This window comes from Galeopterus variegatus, unplaced genomic scaffold (genome assembly GCF_000696425.1).
Source record: "Galeopterus variegatus unplaced genomic scaffold, G_variegatus-3.0.2 Scaffold1172, whole genome shotgun sequence".
Lineage (NCBI taxonomy): Eukaryota > Metazoa > Chordata > Mammalia > Dermoptera > Cynocephalidae > Galeopterus > Galeopterus variegatus.
This window is the reverse complement of record NW_007727283.1, coordinates 17,945-35,279: the sequence shown is the minus strand read 5'-3', so window position 1 is coordinate 35,279 and position 17,335 is coordinate 17,945. Positions and strand designations below refer to the sequence as shown.

General features: G+C 46.9%; 1 protein-coding gene across 1 annotated transcript in view; it reads right to left on the bottom strand.

Moving 5' to 3' along the window:
• RHOQ (ras homolog family member Q) overlaps positions 1 to 16,619 on the bottom strand; it is a 38,118-nt gene extending 21,499 nt beyond the window's left edge. The window contains exons 1-2 of the mRNA XM_008575355.1: positions 16,568 to 16,619; positions 16,352 to 16,410 (exon numbers count right to left, since the gene is read on the bottom strand). Coding sequence (XP_008573577.1) covers positions 16,352 to 16,410; positions 16,568 to 16,580 — 72 coding nt within the window. The 5' untranslated portion in view covers positions 16,581 to 16,619. The remainder of the gene's footprint in view (positions 1 to 16,351; positions 16,411 to 16,567) is intronic.
• Between the last annotated feature and the right edge of the window lie 716 nt (positions 16,620 to 17,335).

The window sequence follows — 17,335 nt, the reverse complement described above, 5'->3', positions numbered from 1 at the left end:
GCACCGCGCTCAACCAGTGAGCGGACCGGTCTCTACATGGGATCCGAACCCTTGGCAGGAGTGCTGCTGCGCTCCCAAGCACCGCACTCTACCGAGTGCACCACCGGGCCAGCCCGAAATAAGGCTATATTTTGAGAATTAAATTAATGAAAATCAAACCATAATTTATTAGTCACCTGTAGTGTGGGTTATTAAGATGACTAAGATATTTGAAAATACCTAAATCTAATCAAGGTGACTAAAATGTAAGTAAAGAAAGCTGTAACCTAATAGAGTATGTTTTGGCCTGTCTGAAAAATACAGACTCTACACAGAGTCCAGCAAGTCAGAATTGCATATTTAGAATACTACTGTCCACCCAGCTCTGCCCAATGGTAAGACACTGGACCTGGTAGACTCAGATTCTTGTCACTAGAAAGCCATGCTCTTGAGCAGAAGGAAAAGGTCATCATGCAGGTCCAGGACCTAGAGTAAATAGAAATCTGTTCCACAACATCTAAGTCCTTTTGCTCCAAAGCCTGAACGCCAAGCAAGCTTCTTATGAATTCATTTTCCCAGGTACCTTGAGGCAGGCACTGAAAAGAATATCCACCCACCACTCTAATTTTGTTGTTCTTCATATATGTTTCTAATTATAAAAAAAAAAGACAAAAGGGGAAGACTTCAGTTACATCCCAGCTGAATGAACATATGTATTTATCTCTATCTCTCCTAAATCTTCTAATATGTCCAGTAATTTTTTAAAAAAGCATAAAGCCACAAAGACAACACAAACAGGAAACGAGACAACAGCAACAAAATTTTAGAAGTCAGAAGGCAAAAGAAGAGTATACCTAACTTAACCCCAGAGAGCCAACTCCTGAGCATAATGAGGGGAAGGGTAAGAAGCACCTTGTTCTGCACAACAGGACTCCCTGGGGGCCCAAAGGTGTAGGAACTGGAGCAGCGTGTTCTTCGGGAAGTGGACTGAAGGCAGAGCCACAACTCAGAGGGTAGACTGAAAGTCTGCTTAGAACCAGTTTCATCCTAGATCTCCTTCTCTATCACGGTACTCTCCCCAGCCCTCGAGAAAGGCAGAGGACACTTATTCTCTGGAAAGGGAACAAGGGATCCCTGGATGGGAGGACACAAGGCCCAAATAGTTCTGCACAACAGGACTCCCTGGGGGCCCAAAGGTGTAGGAACTGGAGCAGCGTGTTCTTCTGGAAGTGGACTTGAAGGCAGAGCCACAACTCAGAGGGTAGACTGAAAGTCTGCTTAGAACCAGTTTCATCCTAGATCTCCTTCTCTATCACGGTACTCTCCCCAACCCTCGAGAAAGGCAGAGGACATTTATTCTCTGGAAAGGGAACAAGGGATCCCTGGATGGGAGGACACAAGGCCCAAATGAACACAATATGCACACAAGACCACAGTACACCTGAAAACTGAGACCTCCATCCCGGTTCCTCCACCTGCCTCCCAGAACACTCAGCAGCCCAGCATGAATCTCTCACGCAGGAGAGTGGAAGATTCTTTTCAGGGGAATGTAACCAGCCCAAGAGGAAAGACCAAAATCTACTGACATTTTAGGTTCCCAATGAAAAGACCCCCAAAAATCACCCTACAGCTGTGATTCTCAACAGGGGATTGGGGGGGGAGGGTGATGTTGCCACAAGGGAACATTTGGCAATGTTTGGGGACACTTTTGATTGTCACAACTGGAGGAAGGGTGCTACTGGCATCTAGTCAGAAGAGGCCACGGATGCCACTAATCCTACAGTATACAGACAGACCCACAGCATAGAGTAGTCCAGCCCCAAATGTCAATAGCACCGAAGCTCAGAAACCCTGGTCTACAGGGAAGACCAGAGTCCACCTGCCCCATTCCTACAGCTTCCCACATGCTCGGTGCCATCCCTGTTACTATGAGTAGGCATTTGAGGAACTACCATGAAAGATACAGAAACTCTGTATGGAGACAAAACCTGAAAGAATATCATTAATATCCTCAGCAAAATTAGAGAAGATATCCCACCAAAAAACAAATCAAACAAAACCTACAAGAGGCTAAAGGAAAAAAAAAAAAAAAGGAACATCTAGAGAACAGAAAAAGGCTCTTAAAAATTAAGAATAGAATAAGATTTAAAAAAAAAATAGGAGTATATGACAAACTTGAGCAAAAAGACACAGAAAGAGAACAAATATAAGAAAATTAGAGGACCATCCCAGGAGCTCCAACACCTAAATTTTGAGAGTTCCAGGGTAATACAAGAGATCAATTGGAACTGAAGGAATTAAATAAATAAATCAAGAAAAATTTTCAGAACTGAAAGACTTGACTTTCTAGATTGAAAGGGACTGCTGTTGCCGGGTAGACTCTACCCCAAAGCCCATGACCGTGAAACTTCAGGAGGGTCAAATGGCAGAACCTAAGTTTCCAGAGTGGAAAAACAGGTTCCTGATAAGGGATCGAGGATCAGGTCGGCATGGGACTTCTCAACAGCATAACAGAAGCTAGAAAACAGTGGATCAATGCCTTGAAAATTCTGAAGGAAAAAAAAAATTTCCAATCTATTTTCAAATTGTCAATCAGGTATGAAGGAAATACAGACATTTTCAGACATACCAGGTATCAAAAAAAGTTGCCTACAATGAATTTGTTCTTGGAAACTAGTAAAACATACACTCCACCAAAGTAAGGAAATAAAACACGAAGGCACAAGATCCTGAAAACAGGAATCTAACAAGAGATGGAGGCAAAGAAAATCCTAATAAAGATGAAGGAAATCCCAAGAGAAGAGTTGTGCAGCAGGCACAGAGCCCCAGCCCAGAACGAAGCAGGTTAGGAGCTCAGAAGGGATGTCACCAAGAAGAAACTGACAGAATACAATCGGCCCTCCGTATTTGTGGGTTCCACATTCATGGATTCAATCAACCAACTGTGGATAGAAAATACTTGGGAAAAAAAAAATTGTGTTTGTACCGAACACATACAGACTATTTTTTCTTGTCATTATTCTCCAAAATACAGTATAACAACTATTTATATAGCATTTACATCGTATTAGGTATTATAAATAATCTAGAGATGATTTAAAGTATATAGGAGGATGTACAGAGTAGGTTATATGCAAATACATTCCATTTTATATTAGGGATTTGAGCAACCATGGATTTTGGTATCCGTTTGAGGTCCTGGAACCAATCCCCCAAAGATACTGAGGGAATGTACTTGATATGTCTGATTGCATGCAAGAGCAAGTTTAGGTAAAATAATTGAGACATGCAGTGAAAACTAAGCAAGGAAAGAAACAAGATAATTATTAACTCCAAAGAAACAAAAAGTGGTGCAAGAAGGAAAAAGTAATCATAGTACACTATGTGGTTCAGTTGTGACAACACAGTCATAAAAATAAACACTGATCACTGGTGAAGTTATGATATAGCTACTGGAAAAGGGTGGATGGAAAGTGGAAGGTTTGTGTAAAAGAGAGCTAAACCTTCATCATTCATGGTGTAAAGTCAACAGAGAATATTTGTTACCAAAATAAACAGCTTAGAGTTGAAAATGACTATCTCAGGAGAGTGGGAGATGTCTTTTCTGTAGGGGAAGTGGGAGAGGAATCTTTTGTTTCTTCATAATAGGATCTTACAAAACTGACTCTTTAAACCATCTGTGTATATAAATTTGATAGAAATAAAATGACTTTTTCTTAAATCAGAGAAAAATAGAATAAAGTATAAAGAAGTAAATTTCTAAAATTATTCAATATCACCACTTTAACATTTTGACTAGTTTGTTCCGATTTTTCCTCTGCATATTCTACATGTGCATTTTCTTCAAAGTTGTAATCATGCTACAGATAGTTTTCATTCCTGTTTTTTCCCACTTAACATATCATTAGCTTTTTCACATGTCCTTAAACATTTGTTGAAAGCAGTTTTTAATGGTAGCTGTTATTCTAATATACATCATTCTATGACTTAAGTTCCTTTTTACTATGCATCAATGTGTTTATAATTTATTTCTATTATAAATAACACTATGAAGAATATTGTTTTACGTAAATCTTCGTGTACTCTGAATGTTTTCTTGGCACAAATTCATAGAAATTAACTGCAAATTCAAGGGTCCTTGCCAAATTAACCTCCAACCTGGTTGGGTCAGTTTTTACCCCCAACAATGGTACATAGAGTATACACTTTCCTGTCTCCTGGTTATCAATTTTTCCCATCTTGTCCAATTTGATGGGTGGGGAAGTTTTTATTTGCATATCTTTGCATAGTGTGTTTTCATTGGATATTTGCTTTTCTTCTTTTGTGAGCTATTGGTTTATGTCTTTTGTCCTCTTTTCCACTGGGGCCACATGGTAGATTAACCCTTTAGCAACCTTATTCATATTCTGATCTCTTATGAATTAATATAAATCAGACCCCTGGATCCGATGATCCGTGAATGCCCTGATAAAATCGTTTCTGAATCTAGGTGGCCCCATGGAGACCCTGTCTATCTGGGAAGCTCTAGCCAGGTAGCCAGGCAGTTGGGCACCTTTATGACACTCCTCGCACTTTACCATTTTTACAGTACATCCCATTTTCTACTTGCATTTTAATCAGCTGTATACATCTTCTCTCCCCACTGGACTCTAACCTCTAGGTAAGAACCATAGCTGACGGTTTTTTGTGTATATCCCTCACCTGTATTTAATGAATACTCATATATGTGATGAATAATGATATTAGGTTGTGGATGGGGATGGGAGAGACTATAGACAAAGAAAGAACAAGAACTGGAAGGGTAGAGGGAAGACTGGACCCCATTCCCTACCTGGGGTGGGGTAAAGACAGCACCAGAAGTGCAAAACCAGCAGAACTTCACTTTCTGCCTTGAAACCCTAAAAATGGTTCCCAGGGCCTGGGGGAGAATGGCCATGTCAGAAAGACTGACAACAAGGAATAAAAGGAAAGAGGATTATTCAGCCATAAAAAGGAATGAAATAGATACATTTTACAACATGGATGAACCATGAAAACCTTATGCTAAGTGTAAGAAGCCAGACACAAAAGGGCAAATATTGTATGATTCCATTTAAATGAAATATTCCAAATAGGCAAATCCATAGAAACAGAAAGCAGATCAGTGGTTGCCAGGGATTGCAGGGAGGGGAAAATGGGGGTAACTACTAATGGGGATGGATTTTCTTTTGGGGGTAAAGAAAATGTTCCATGGATTCTATCTCAATTTTAAAAAAAAGGAAAGAGAGGGGCTGGCCGGTTAGCTCAGTTGATTAGAGCATGGCCCTGTAACACCAAGGTCAAGGGTTTAGTTTCCCATACCAGCCAGCCACCAAAAAAAGAAAAGGAAAAAGGAAACTTATACATCATCAAGCAGTTTGATTCACCAGGAATTTCTCTGAGTAATTACTTTCTTCATAACACCAGCTTGCCCAGATGCTGTTACTTCCACACTGCCCTACTCAGGCAAGAGGAAGCATTCAGGTCTCTCTCCCTGTCAAGGCAGAGCTGAACAAATCAGCCCCGTCACTGTGTCCCCCTCCTCTCCACTTGTCACAAAGGGCCACAGGCCCCTCTGGAGGCACACCTGACATAAAGCACAGTGAAGGATTTCTACAGGTTTATTTAGACTTACTGGAGAACCGTACATATCCACAGCCAATATTTTATCCAAATAGATTTGGCAGCCTTTTGGCTAATGAGCTCCATGAGTTAAGAAATGAGTCCCACTGTGCTAAATGGGCAATGCATTAAAACAACCACTTATAACCTGATTTTAAAGACCTTCAATCATGTCCAGACAGGTCCAAATCCCCTTTCAAATAAGCTGATAAGAAAGCCAATATGGAGGTGATAGAGAGTAGGGGCAAAGGTTCTTTTCCTAATAATCATGCTGACACACTCCAAAAGCCAACACACACCTAGTTGCTACTGGGGCACCCAAACCTTGTGCCAAGCCCTAAGTACCACATGCAGTTTCCCCCTTGGGGCTTACAATCAGGTGAAATAAAGATTTACCTAGGAATAAAACCAAATGCTAGAGAGTAGCCTAGAGACAATTTCCTTAGTCAAAATTCAAAGGAGGGACTCTCAAGCTCAAGAGGCCTGGAGTCACTGGGGAAGAGGCCATGGGGTGCTTGGCCTCAGAAGGACCTTCTCATTTTCTGCAGCTTGGAGGAGGACCTAAAGCTCTCGCCTGTTGGACACAGCCCCCATCCAAAGGAAGCAGCGACGCGCCTCCCTTCTCTGCCCCCTCCTCACACCCAGCCCTCTCCCCATCCCTCCTGGGCCAAGGAAGCCACTAGAAACACCTTCAAGTGATGAGTGATAAGTGTGAGCCCAGAACCAGCTCGCTGGGGAGAACAGCCCTTTGAAAATTAGGCTGGAGTAAATGGAATTTTAATTGAACTAAATGGTCAGAATTAAATGCTCTCTCTCTCAGTGGCAGCTCTTAGAGGGGACATACTTTGAGCCAACTCATTTAAAATCCCAACCATTATGCCATTTGAAAGGATGGTTTTTCTAGACTGGAACAAGTCCGGAAAAAAAAGGAAAAAAAAAAAGGAAAAGGATGTGTGGGGGTTGGAGGAACGAGGAGAGTGGAGGAGGAGGAGGACACGTGCACAGAAAGCTCAGGTCAGCCAGAGAAGAAATTACTGCCAAGAAGGGGGTTTGAGTAACACAGCCCTTCCTCTTCCTCCAACCACTCCTGTGAGCTGCCTGGGGAGTTTTAATGCAAAAAGGACTTCATTGTCCATTTGATGTTTTGGAACTAATTTAGCACAAATCAAGCTGCCATCCTTCTCAGGGGCAGGGTCTGTCACCACCCAGAACGCTAACCTCAGCCACGGTGCACAGAGCTGGGTCCGGGCCTTGTATTTGTCTGGCTGTTTCATGTATAGGAGAGAACATGGCTTGGCACTTAGGCTTCATCAAGGAATATCCATGGAGCCTACTGTGTGCACAGCCCTAGGCCAGACAGCACACTAATGGAGTCAAGGGTGCCTTATGAAGTTCTGCTTCTGTTTACTCCTGCTACTGCCTTGGCCTATCTCTACCAGGCAAGCTGGGCAGGCAGCACCAGTAGCTGAATGATTCAATTCATTCTAGCAAATATAGAGTGCCAGCCACATGTGAAGCACTAGCAATGCAGGTGTATGGGGGAGTGTTTGGTGGGTCAGGGGGTTAAAAAATGAAGAAATCATGTTCCCCGCACTCCAGGGACACTGTATGGTGGGGCGGTGGGCGTGGGTGTGATGGGGGTGGGGGTGATAGTGGCTTGCTACGAGGAGGTACATAAGTGCACAAACATTCATTAACTCGGTAACTCTGACATATCAGCCTGCATCAGAACCACCTGGAGGGTTTGTTATAACAGATTCCCCAGAGTTTCTGATTCAGGAGCTCTGGGGTGGAGGCTAAGAATTTGGATTTCTAACAAGTTCCCAGGAGATGTATATTGGTTGGGGGGCCGCACTTTGGGAACCAATGCAATAATTCAAACTCTTGCTGAGCTTCTGGTACATGTAAGAATCCAATCTGAGCACTTTCTTCATCTAAAAAAACAATCTGGAGAACGCTTACTCATTTTACTTCATCTCGTTGGGAAGACCCCAGCCTCCTCTGTGCCCCTACGGAACAGGCCCTGGCTCCTCTCCCAGCACTCACTGTTCATGCAATCCCTCCATAAACCGTGAGCTCCTGGGGGCAGGGCTGCACCTGCCCTACCCTGTTGCCTCTGTCCCTGGCACAGTCCTGCCCAGATTTGGTGCTCAGGGAATGTTTGCTGACTGGGTGAATGCTCTCACCTAGTCTTTACAGCCACCACAGGAAGAAGCCCAGGTAGGAGGATTTGAGCCCATGCAGAGGTGGTGGCAATGGGAATGGCCTGGGAAGGCAAACAATATGAACAGCAGGTGGCAGAGAAAGTTTTTCAGTAAATTCAGGGAATATTCAGATGAAAAAGGGACAAACTGATTTAAAGAGGCAGTTTCTCCCTAAATAAGAAAACTCCTGAAAGAATAGAAAGGCCTGGGGTCGCCCCTATGGGACAGAAAAGACACCTGTCATTTGCAGGCTGAAGCTGCCCTGCCCTGCAGCCCCTCAAACAGCAAGCTGATGTCAAGTCAAGGCTGGCGGGCAGAACAGAGCAGATGAGCCTACAGGGGAACAGAGAGGATGCTGCCTCCTTGGCCTGAGGAAAGCCCACTTATGGCTCAACACAGGACATTTCCCTGTTCCTCCTTCACCAGAAGAGGCTGCAGGTTTCTAGGCAAATGGCACCAAGCTTCTTCCACACACTCATCAGCAATGAGCCACCAACGCCACCCCAGGCGTGTCTCTTTTTTAAGTAAGTGCTGTGGTTTATGGACAAACTGACAAAACACACAACTTCACAAGGGGTCAAAAGTCTTTACAAGAGCCATTTTAGCAGCAGCCCCTATGTGTTCCATCTATAGACACTGTTCCACCAACTCTTCTCACTAGAAAAGCGGTATGCTTGCAATGTTCTTTTTACACGAAACATCAACAGAACATACGCCATGTAAAGGAGGCATTTAATATGGTCAAGCTGATTAGCGTGAGTAATTTAACATAAAGAACCCAGGACTCAGAGTCTCACAGCCTGCCCCATAATCTTGGCTTTGCATTTTACCAGCTGTGTGATCTGGAGCAAGTCACATAACCTCCCTGAACCTGCAAAATGAGGCAAACACCACCTACTTCCATTACAGAGCAGCAGGTGAGAGACCTTAAGCAGGCCAGATACTACATGCTTTGCACTCTGTAAAAATGCCATTTGCTGATGAGTGTCATATCTTAAGCCCCAAAGTCTAGCCTGGGCCCGGGTAGAGCAGGCAGGACTGCGGATCTGGAGAGGTGCTGGTTCACTACTCCCACCAGTCACTTGAAAAGAAACAGCGAGAACAATTCCCCCACTTTCTTTTCTCTCTATTAAAATCAACAAGCAACACAGCAGCAGATTAATATCTCTCTAATTACTAAGTTGTCAGTCACTGGGTAAAAACTCCATAATTCAGTTATCAACCCTAGACCACATGTTGACACTGACAGCAGGGATCTGAGGTTCCATAAAAAGACACATTTGGGACATCCCTCCAAGCCTGTCCTCCATACAGTGTTTCTCCCCTCCCAGAATATGAACTCTCCTCTTCCTGCATGCCCTCATTTAGTGGCACACATGAAGAAATGAGGTGATATGTTCAACAGACATGAGTAGACATGGGGGTAGGGTGGACATCAGTAAGTGGATAAGGTGTGACTTCTCAAGCTGGAAGGGACAGCCTGAGCCCCAGGCTGTCCCAAGCCCCACGCAGTCGCCCTGCAGGCTGAGAAAATCCCTTATTTGGGAGCTGTGAAGCTCTGGTTTGATCCAAAACCTGACAAGGAGGTTCTATAATAATCCCCACTTTACAGATAAGGAAACTGAGGTTTCAGGGAAGTGGCAGTGCTGGAGTGGGACCCTGGCAGTCTAATGTGGGGGCCCACACTGGCAACCAATACTCTATTGCCCCCCATCTCTTCCTGCAAGCCCAGATCTTCCAAAAAGCTCTCCTTGCTACCACTTCCCATTTGAGACCATGTAGCACTCAACCCCAAATGCCGAACTTTCCCAGTGTGTAGTGGACCTTTCCTGTGGTCTGAGCATCCCTCTCCCCCCACCCCCCAGAGAGGGTCAGAACAGAGCAGACACTGAATCAACACCAACTGAACTGAACCAGCGTGGAGTCCCCTGAAGCTGGCCTTGGCCATCACTCTCAGCTGACACTGATCGAGCAGGAGGCCATATGGGTAACCACACACATAATCTCTAATCCTTTCAGCTACCCTGCAAGATAGAAATCACCTTTTTACACAGAGGGAAGAGATGCTCCCAGGGGTAAGCTGGCTGGCTGATGATCTCACGGCTGCAAAGAGGTAGAGCAAGGATTTAAAGTTCATCTGGAGAATCCAAAACCACTCTTTCCATTGCCAAGCTGCCTCCTCAGCAGACCTGGGAGCAAGAGATCTCAAGAAAGATGAAAGGCCCAAGCCTGAGAGACAGTGTCAAGGGACAGGCCTGCTGCTGACCACTAAGCCCCCTGGCCCTATGCAGGGACAAAACTGGTGGCCTGCTGCACACCTTCATGCTGGTCACTCCTTTGGAACTTGGGAGACTTCTACTTTATTAACAAAGCTTTCTGGGAAAGGGGTTGTGCCTGAGGATATTATTTTACAGCTGTACCTTCAGTCTTTTGTTAACCTTTGTAGCAGAAATGAGTTGACAGCCAAACTAGAATCAATTCACTCGAAGACATACCCGATGCATGCCTACTATGCACCACGCACTGGCTCAGTGCTGGAAACGTGGTGGAGAAACACAGACAGTCCCGTCCTCAGGGAGCCTAGAGAGAGCAGGAATCAGCCCAGGAGATGCTGGCAGGCAGTGGGTCAGAGAGCATGCTCATCGGGAGGCCAGGAGACCCCCAAGGCTCGGATGAGCTGGCCAACCTGCCACCCCCCGCAGGCCTCCCTGCAGGCAGAGCAGCTGCAGCCAGAAACTAAAAGAGGAACAGCAAAGTGCTGAGGGCAAAGAAAGCCACTCCCTGACCCAGGCGCGCCAAATAAGGACAAAACCCAGCCCACCCCCAACAGAGTGAAAGAAAGCTCAACGAGGGTTTTAATTCTTAAAAAGCCAGGTGGGTCTTTTGTTTCCTTTCTTGGTAACTGCCTCTCTCTCCTCCTCCTGCAGTACTGCTGTTCTGTCTGAGGCCTCTTGCTGGTACCCACTGCTGCCAACACGTGTCCTTGCTAGAAACCGATACCCCCATGGAGAGCTGCTCCGATTTGTTTTGTTGTGATACCATTAGATCCTATATCCTGAAACCCCAAATTCTACAACAAAACCACAAAAGCCCAGTTCTCCAGAAGGCCTCTGACCTGTGAGGCCTAAAGCAACACTTCCCCCTTTTTCCTATTGTAGCACACACAGCAGATGACAGCAAATGCTCGGCCCCCTGGAGCAGAGAGGCCAGCATCACAGCACACCTGAGACACACAAGCCTGATGATACACCTGTTGGGAGGCTCGGGTTCAAAGAGTGGAAATGTCACCAAACTTCAAGAGAATCATGACACAAGTGGAGAAGACAGATGGATCAAATGGCCAGGAAGGGTAAGGGGCCCAGCTGGGGCACAAACAGAAACCAATCAGAGCTGCTGGGAACTGCCCCAACCCCCAGGCCCTTGCCTGTCAGCCCACGGCTGAGCTGGCACAACCCAGACCCACATCACAGTCCCACAGAAGGGAACACAGGGTATTTGGTAAGAGCAAGGGCTTTGGCGTCAACAAAGGCCATCCACCTTCCCAACACAGAGGAGGAAACCCGCATTCCCATGTGACGCCGGGAGGCTGGAGATATAAATAGCTTGTAAAAGGTTAGCAGAATGCACAGCCGACAAATCTACAGCAGGTTACTAAGGGAAACCGGGATGCTCAGTGCTGGCATCTCACCTGTTGCAGATGATGCCTGGAAGGAACCCCGTGGCTCCTCCCAGACTCTGCTCCCAGGGCCCTCGGGATGGAACGCAGGGCTGCAGGAGCCTGGCTGATGTGAGTGGGCACTCCCTAAGTCCTACTTATGTTCCCTGCAGCCCCTCTCCAAAGTAGGAAAATCTTTTTCCTAATCACATCTCTGTCTCGTTCCCATAAGCCTACTCACTCCCAATTTCTTCATCTGGGAAACATCTCCCTGGAAGAGTATTGCGAGGACACCCTGCCTGAAGGTAGGAGCAGCCTGATGAGTGGCAATACCCTTGCCCTTCCCTTCCCCCTTCCCATTATGCTAAGCCCTTGGGTGCTGCGCCAGGAAACGCAGAAGGCGGGGCATGCTGAGACCGCCTCTGGTGGAGATTCCCTTCGGAAGGGGCAGTGCCTCCCTGGGCACCCGGAGGGCTTGCAGGGCAGCCGCAGCTGCTGGGCTATGGCATGTGAAACAAATCTCACTTATTGAAAAAGCAACCCCGGGGGACACCGGAGGAAAGGATATTTATAGCTTTCGTGTTTGCAACCCTGACCTTGTGTGTTTAAGTTAATAGACACAGCAACTGCACACTCAAAAGCATACACATGGACTTCCACACATTGAGACAGTGGCTAAATCTGGAGCTCTAGGGATACCAAACTCACCCCCAACACACATCCTCCTGAGTGTGGGTATCTGTGACTTGGGATAAACTGGGCTCCAGTCCTTCTCTCTTCAGGGTATCAAGTTCTGCCTTCCTGCCAAGGATTAAGAGATCAGCCTGGAGCCTGCAGCTAGAGAGCAGCTTGCCAGGCAGAACCCCACCAGCTTGTCTGGACAGACAGGGAGAACCCTTCCCACTTCCCCTTCGCCCCAAACAGGGCAGAGGCAGAAGGGAAAATTCACCTCTCTAGTCCCTCCCTGAGCAGACAACGGGGCTTCCCAAAAGCCGGATGAGAAAGCAGAAGCTCCACATAGGCCCAGGCAGGAAGCCAAACCCTGCCCCCTTCCCCCAAAAGGCCCCCAGTAAGGAGGAAGGCGCCCTCCATCAACCTCCACTCTAAAAAGCCTGGCAGTCAAAATGTCACTGCTGCTCTTGGACCACCCAGGGCTTGGCCAAGAGAGGCGAGGGCTTCCCTTTGGCAGTGATGCTAGTGAGCGTGCTGGGGATGTTGAGGGATGTCCCCAGGCAGAGCACATGATGGGGACTGAGTCCAACACACTCATCTTTCTCTCTCTCTCTCTCTGCTAACAGCAGCAGAGGTCAAGTGGAAAGCAGCCTGCTCAAGCTGTGGCAAAGGGTCATCTACTACAATCGTCCCTTGACGGGAGATTCCCTAATATGTAAATTGGGCAAATGAGGCCTGTGCCTGTGAACTGGATTGTGGTTACTGCTAACAGCAGCAGAGGTCAAGTGGAAAGCAGCCTGCTCAAGCTGTGGCAAAGGGTCATCAATCGTCCCTTGACGGGAGATTCCCTAATATGTAAATTGGGCAAATGAGGCCTGTGCCTGTGAACTGGATTGTGGTTAAAAGGAGTCCAAGAGCAAGCAAGGAGGCTAGGGGTTCCACCCTGAGGGAGGCGACGTTGCTGTTATTCAAACGCAGTACGTGCCCACTTGCAGGGGCGAACATTTTGGAGAGAAGGTAACTGCTTTCCAGTGCTGGGAGCTTCTTCCTCTTCCCATCTTACCTCTCTGGAAGCAGAACCAACTGAAGCCTCCATACCCCACTTGTTTCTCAAATTCTACACTGAACTCCTAGAGATTTCTCTTACATCAATAGGCATGCAGACTCTGGTAAGAAAGAAAACCATCTGACATGACAGGACATTTATAGCAGGAAGCACTGGACGTGTGACCATACGGGTCCAGTGATGGGGACTGTGGGAATCATGAAGTGCAGAGCTGGCCCCAGACTGCTCTGCTGAAAAGCTTCTAGGATCTGGCATTCTAATGGAATTTCTGTCAACACCTAGCATAATATACTGTCCTCATCCACCTGTGACCCCTTCACTCCACAACACTGCCCATAGAGGAGTACAATAACTTCTTGTAATATTTATTACATACCTACTATGAATGAAGAACAGCTGCTTTTACATATGTTAAAGGATTTAAGCCTGTCTACAATCCTACAATGTAGATTCTCATTATCTACATTTTTACTAAATCACAAAGAAGGTAAATAACTTAGCTAGTGACTAGTATAGCAAGGTGGAAATCTGAGCCCAAGCCTGTTTGATTCCAAAGCCCATGGACTTTTCTCTGCTGCCCATCAAGCATAAAAATGTACATACATAAGTATATGTGTGTATGGGTTTTTATCATTATTATTATTGTAAGATGAATCTGATACCAATTCACAGAGGCATGGGGTCTTAATAACCGAGTACAATACAAGAATCTCCTACATGAACAGGCATCTGATCCAGACTCTTCTGCCTATGCTGACATCAGCCATGGCAGGTTCCTATCTTACACGTATTCTTTTGCACTCCCCAGATGTTTAGCATATTTCTAGGTACAAGGTGGGCACTTGTCATTTGGTTTCACTGTTGCTAAGTTTGCTTATTAGTAATAAACCCTCTCCCCAGACTGGCCAGCTGCCCAAAAAATAAAAATAAAAAAGGTAATAAACCCTCAAATGCTAAAGATGAATTATCACTAACTTCCACCCAAAACAAAAGTCTTAGGCACTGGGAGAAACACCAAGGGGGCCTAACACACATGTTGGCCAACAGAGTAGGTGTCCCACCACTGGGTAAAAACAGTAATATTCAAGCTGTACTAATAGGTTGATCCCGTTTGGTATAGATCTCACAATCCTACACTGGAAAGAGCAATTATGATGACATATGGGAAGTTCTGCTTTTGTGAGTAGGCTCAACTTCAGGAGACACGCGATTTAAGTTCTTTGCTCTGTAGAGGTGGCTATGACCCCCACTCAGAGAACGGCTGTGAAGATTCCAGGTACCACATGTATGGGCACGCAAACAATCAGATCAACCTGGTGGCATCTCAGCACTTCCCATGACTTCCTACGTGTATAGCCACCTCAGACTGGGGCAGATTCAGATCCATGTCCTAATCCCAGCAACACCCCTCAGTAGCGGCATGACCTTAGGCAAGCAACGTAGCTTCTCTGAGCCTGTTTCCTCATCTCACAGGGTTGTTTTATGGAGTAAGTAAGGTAATATTTGCATGTGGCTGCCCCATGCCTGATACGTAGAAGGAGCTCAGTAAATATTAGTTGGGTTTGAATGTACACAGAACAACTCTGACATTTACACGTCCTGTTAAACAGGGTGCATGAAGGAGGTAGTGACAGAAGTTAAAATTAGACAATTTTTAAAAATCCTCCTTTTAACCAATAATGTCAACCTCTTGTTTATCAAGTATACTACTTAAAAGTTGGTTTTATCTGATTGACTGAGTTCTTCCTCTGGTCCTCCACAACTTCTGATGAAGGTAGAGGAGGAAGGACTACAAGACAGGTCATCAAAAGGGGCCCTGGAAAGCTGAGAACTGGCTGTACTGACCTGGGCCAGTTTGGTGAGAGGGAGTGGCCTCAGGTACTTGAATAGCAGCAATTCTTTATCCCCAGATGTTCCTCTAACTTAACAGTTTAGAAACCAGAGCCCACATCAGGCTCTTCCCTGCAACAAGACATTTTTCAGAATCCAACACAGAATCTAGCCTAATACCACAGTTCTGAAATCCAAACCTAGACGAGCTATAAAGAATAGCATTCCCTTTATTGAGCACCTGGTAAGGGTCTGGCTCAGGGCTAAGCATTAGGCATACAGTATCTGCACAGGGGGATGGTCTTATTTTTTTTAAACCCCATTTTACAGATAAGGAAACTCTACTACTGGACTTCCCCCAAACACTCTCTAAACCCTCCAGCTTCTCATAGTCTGTATCACATATGGAAACATCTGCCTGAGTCTTCAGATTTAATCACAGTGCTGGATTCTGCAAAACCTCATCACCCACAATCATCTTAGCCCCAGAGCAAAAGTGGGTCTGGGAGAGGGTAGAGCTGAGAGAGGGAGACAGAAAGAAAACCTTAAACCTTAAGGGGCACAGCCTGGTCACCTCTGATTTGCAAAAACACCAGTCAGAGGCTGCAGGGAGAAGTGTGGGTTTTCTTTCTGTACAATAATCTCTCCCAGAGAAAACCCAGTCACTTGGCCTTCACAAAAAAACCTCTTCCTCCAAGAACTCACACTGAACTCCTAACCTTTCCTCCCCACACCCACCCCAGGGAGTGGCTGGATCGTTGTTGTTTCTTTTCTTTTTTCCCTGTGGTCCTCAAGTGACACCACAAATTACGTTTTCAGGGACTTGAGTCCCAGAGAGCAATGATGTTGTAATAAACATAAGGAGGACCAAATGCCTTCCCATCATATTAGATGATGCCATTTCCCACCAATCAGGCTCCTCGGGCAGGCAGACGACTCACCAATGAGGGAGCAGACAAAGGCTGTGAGGGGAGACCTGGTCATCTGCAACTAAAAATAAGGGCGCTTCATGATTGGCCGCTGCCACTTTGCAACAGGAGTTGGGACCCACACACCAGGCGCCACACAGATCGACCCATACAGGCAAAAACTTTCACAACCCAGGGGTTCACATGGGTGGGCTTAGCTGGGTTTGTTGGTTTTCCTAATTTGCTGACTTGATAAAAGAAATAAAGACCTGACCCAGAGGGAGCCCCTCGCAGACACACCCTCCTACCTAGACACTTCAGTTTCCGAAGGCCCTTCACAGCCACACGGAATTGGGGAAACGGAGGAGGGCTGTCGGCCAGAGGCCAAGACACTCACCTGTCCAGCTGTGTCATAGAGTCCCAGGAGGTACTGCTTGCCCCCCACGGTGACGCTGACTGCAAGGACAGAAGTAGGGGCGGAGAAAGAGTCTCACAATGACCTGGGCTCTGGGCAATTTCGCTCCCCACCAGGACCCTCCTCTCCCAACCCTGCGGGATGCGTGTGAGCGCTCCCTGGGAGATGTCACCCCCTATCCCCCTGCGTCCAGCTCACCGTGAAGCGGCATGAGGCCGGGTTGTGATGTGGTCCCCAGATGTCCACCCCACTCCCAAGTCCCGTGTCCACGTCTCGACCGGTCCTCCAAATGTTTCCCCCAGGGGCTTGGGGCAACAGGGGAGGCGGTGGTGGGAAGGTCAAGGAGGTCGACCCAGGGCGCCGTGGGGGTTGGGAAGAGCGGGGAGCGGGGGCCGGGGGGACCGGGCGGGTCTGGAAGGAGGGATAAGGCAGCATCCAACCATTCCCAGAGAGACGCTATCTGCTTGGACCTGTCACCTGTGTGGGAACGAGGACTGGGGAAAGGGTAGCCCAGACTGAGCTGGCCCCTGAGAAGCCTAGGGGGACAGATGGTGGTGGGCCGAGAAAAGCCAGAGCATTGCCCTGCTGGGGGAGGTAGAGCTGGTGCCCATTACAGGGAGGAGGCTGGCAGTGTCAAGTCTGGGCCAGACCCACTGCCACAGCAGTTGCCCACTTGGGGTCCCTGGGGAGAATGGGGTGTGGTGAGGGGCTTTGGTGCTTCCTGGTATTGGGTCCCGATGCCAAGTGCCCCGCTTGCCAAAGCATTATGGCGTGGAAGCTGGCCCCCTAGGATTGGGAGAAACAACCTCTCTCTGGTAGAGGAAGGGGAGCGAGTGCTCTTACACAATCCAAACACATGGCCAGGAGGGCCAAGTGCCTGTCCAGCCTGGCTTGCCCAAGAGACCACTCCTCGCAGCATCAAGGTCCAGTGGGGTTGGGTCAGGGCAATGAAAGGGGATGGCAAGA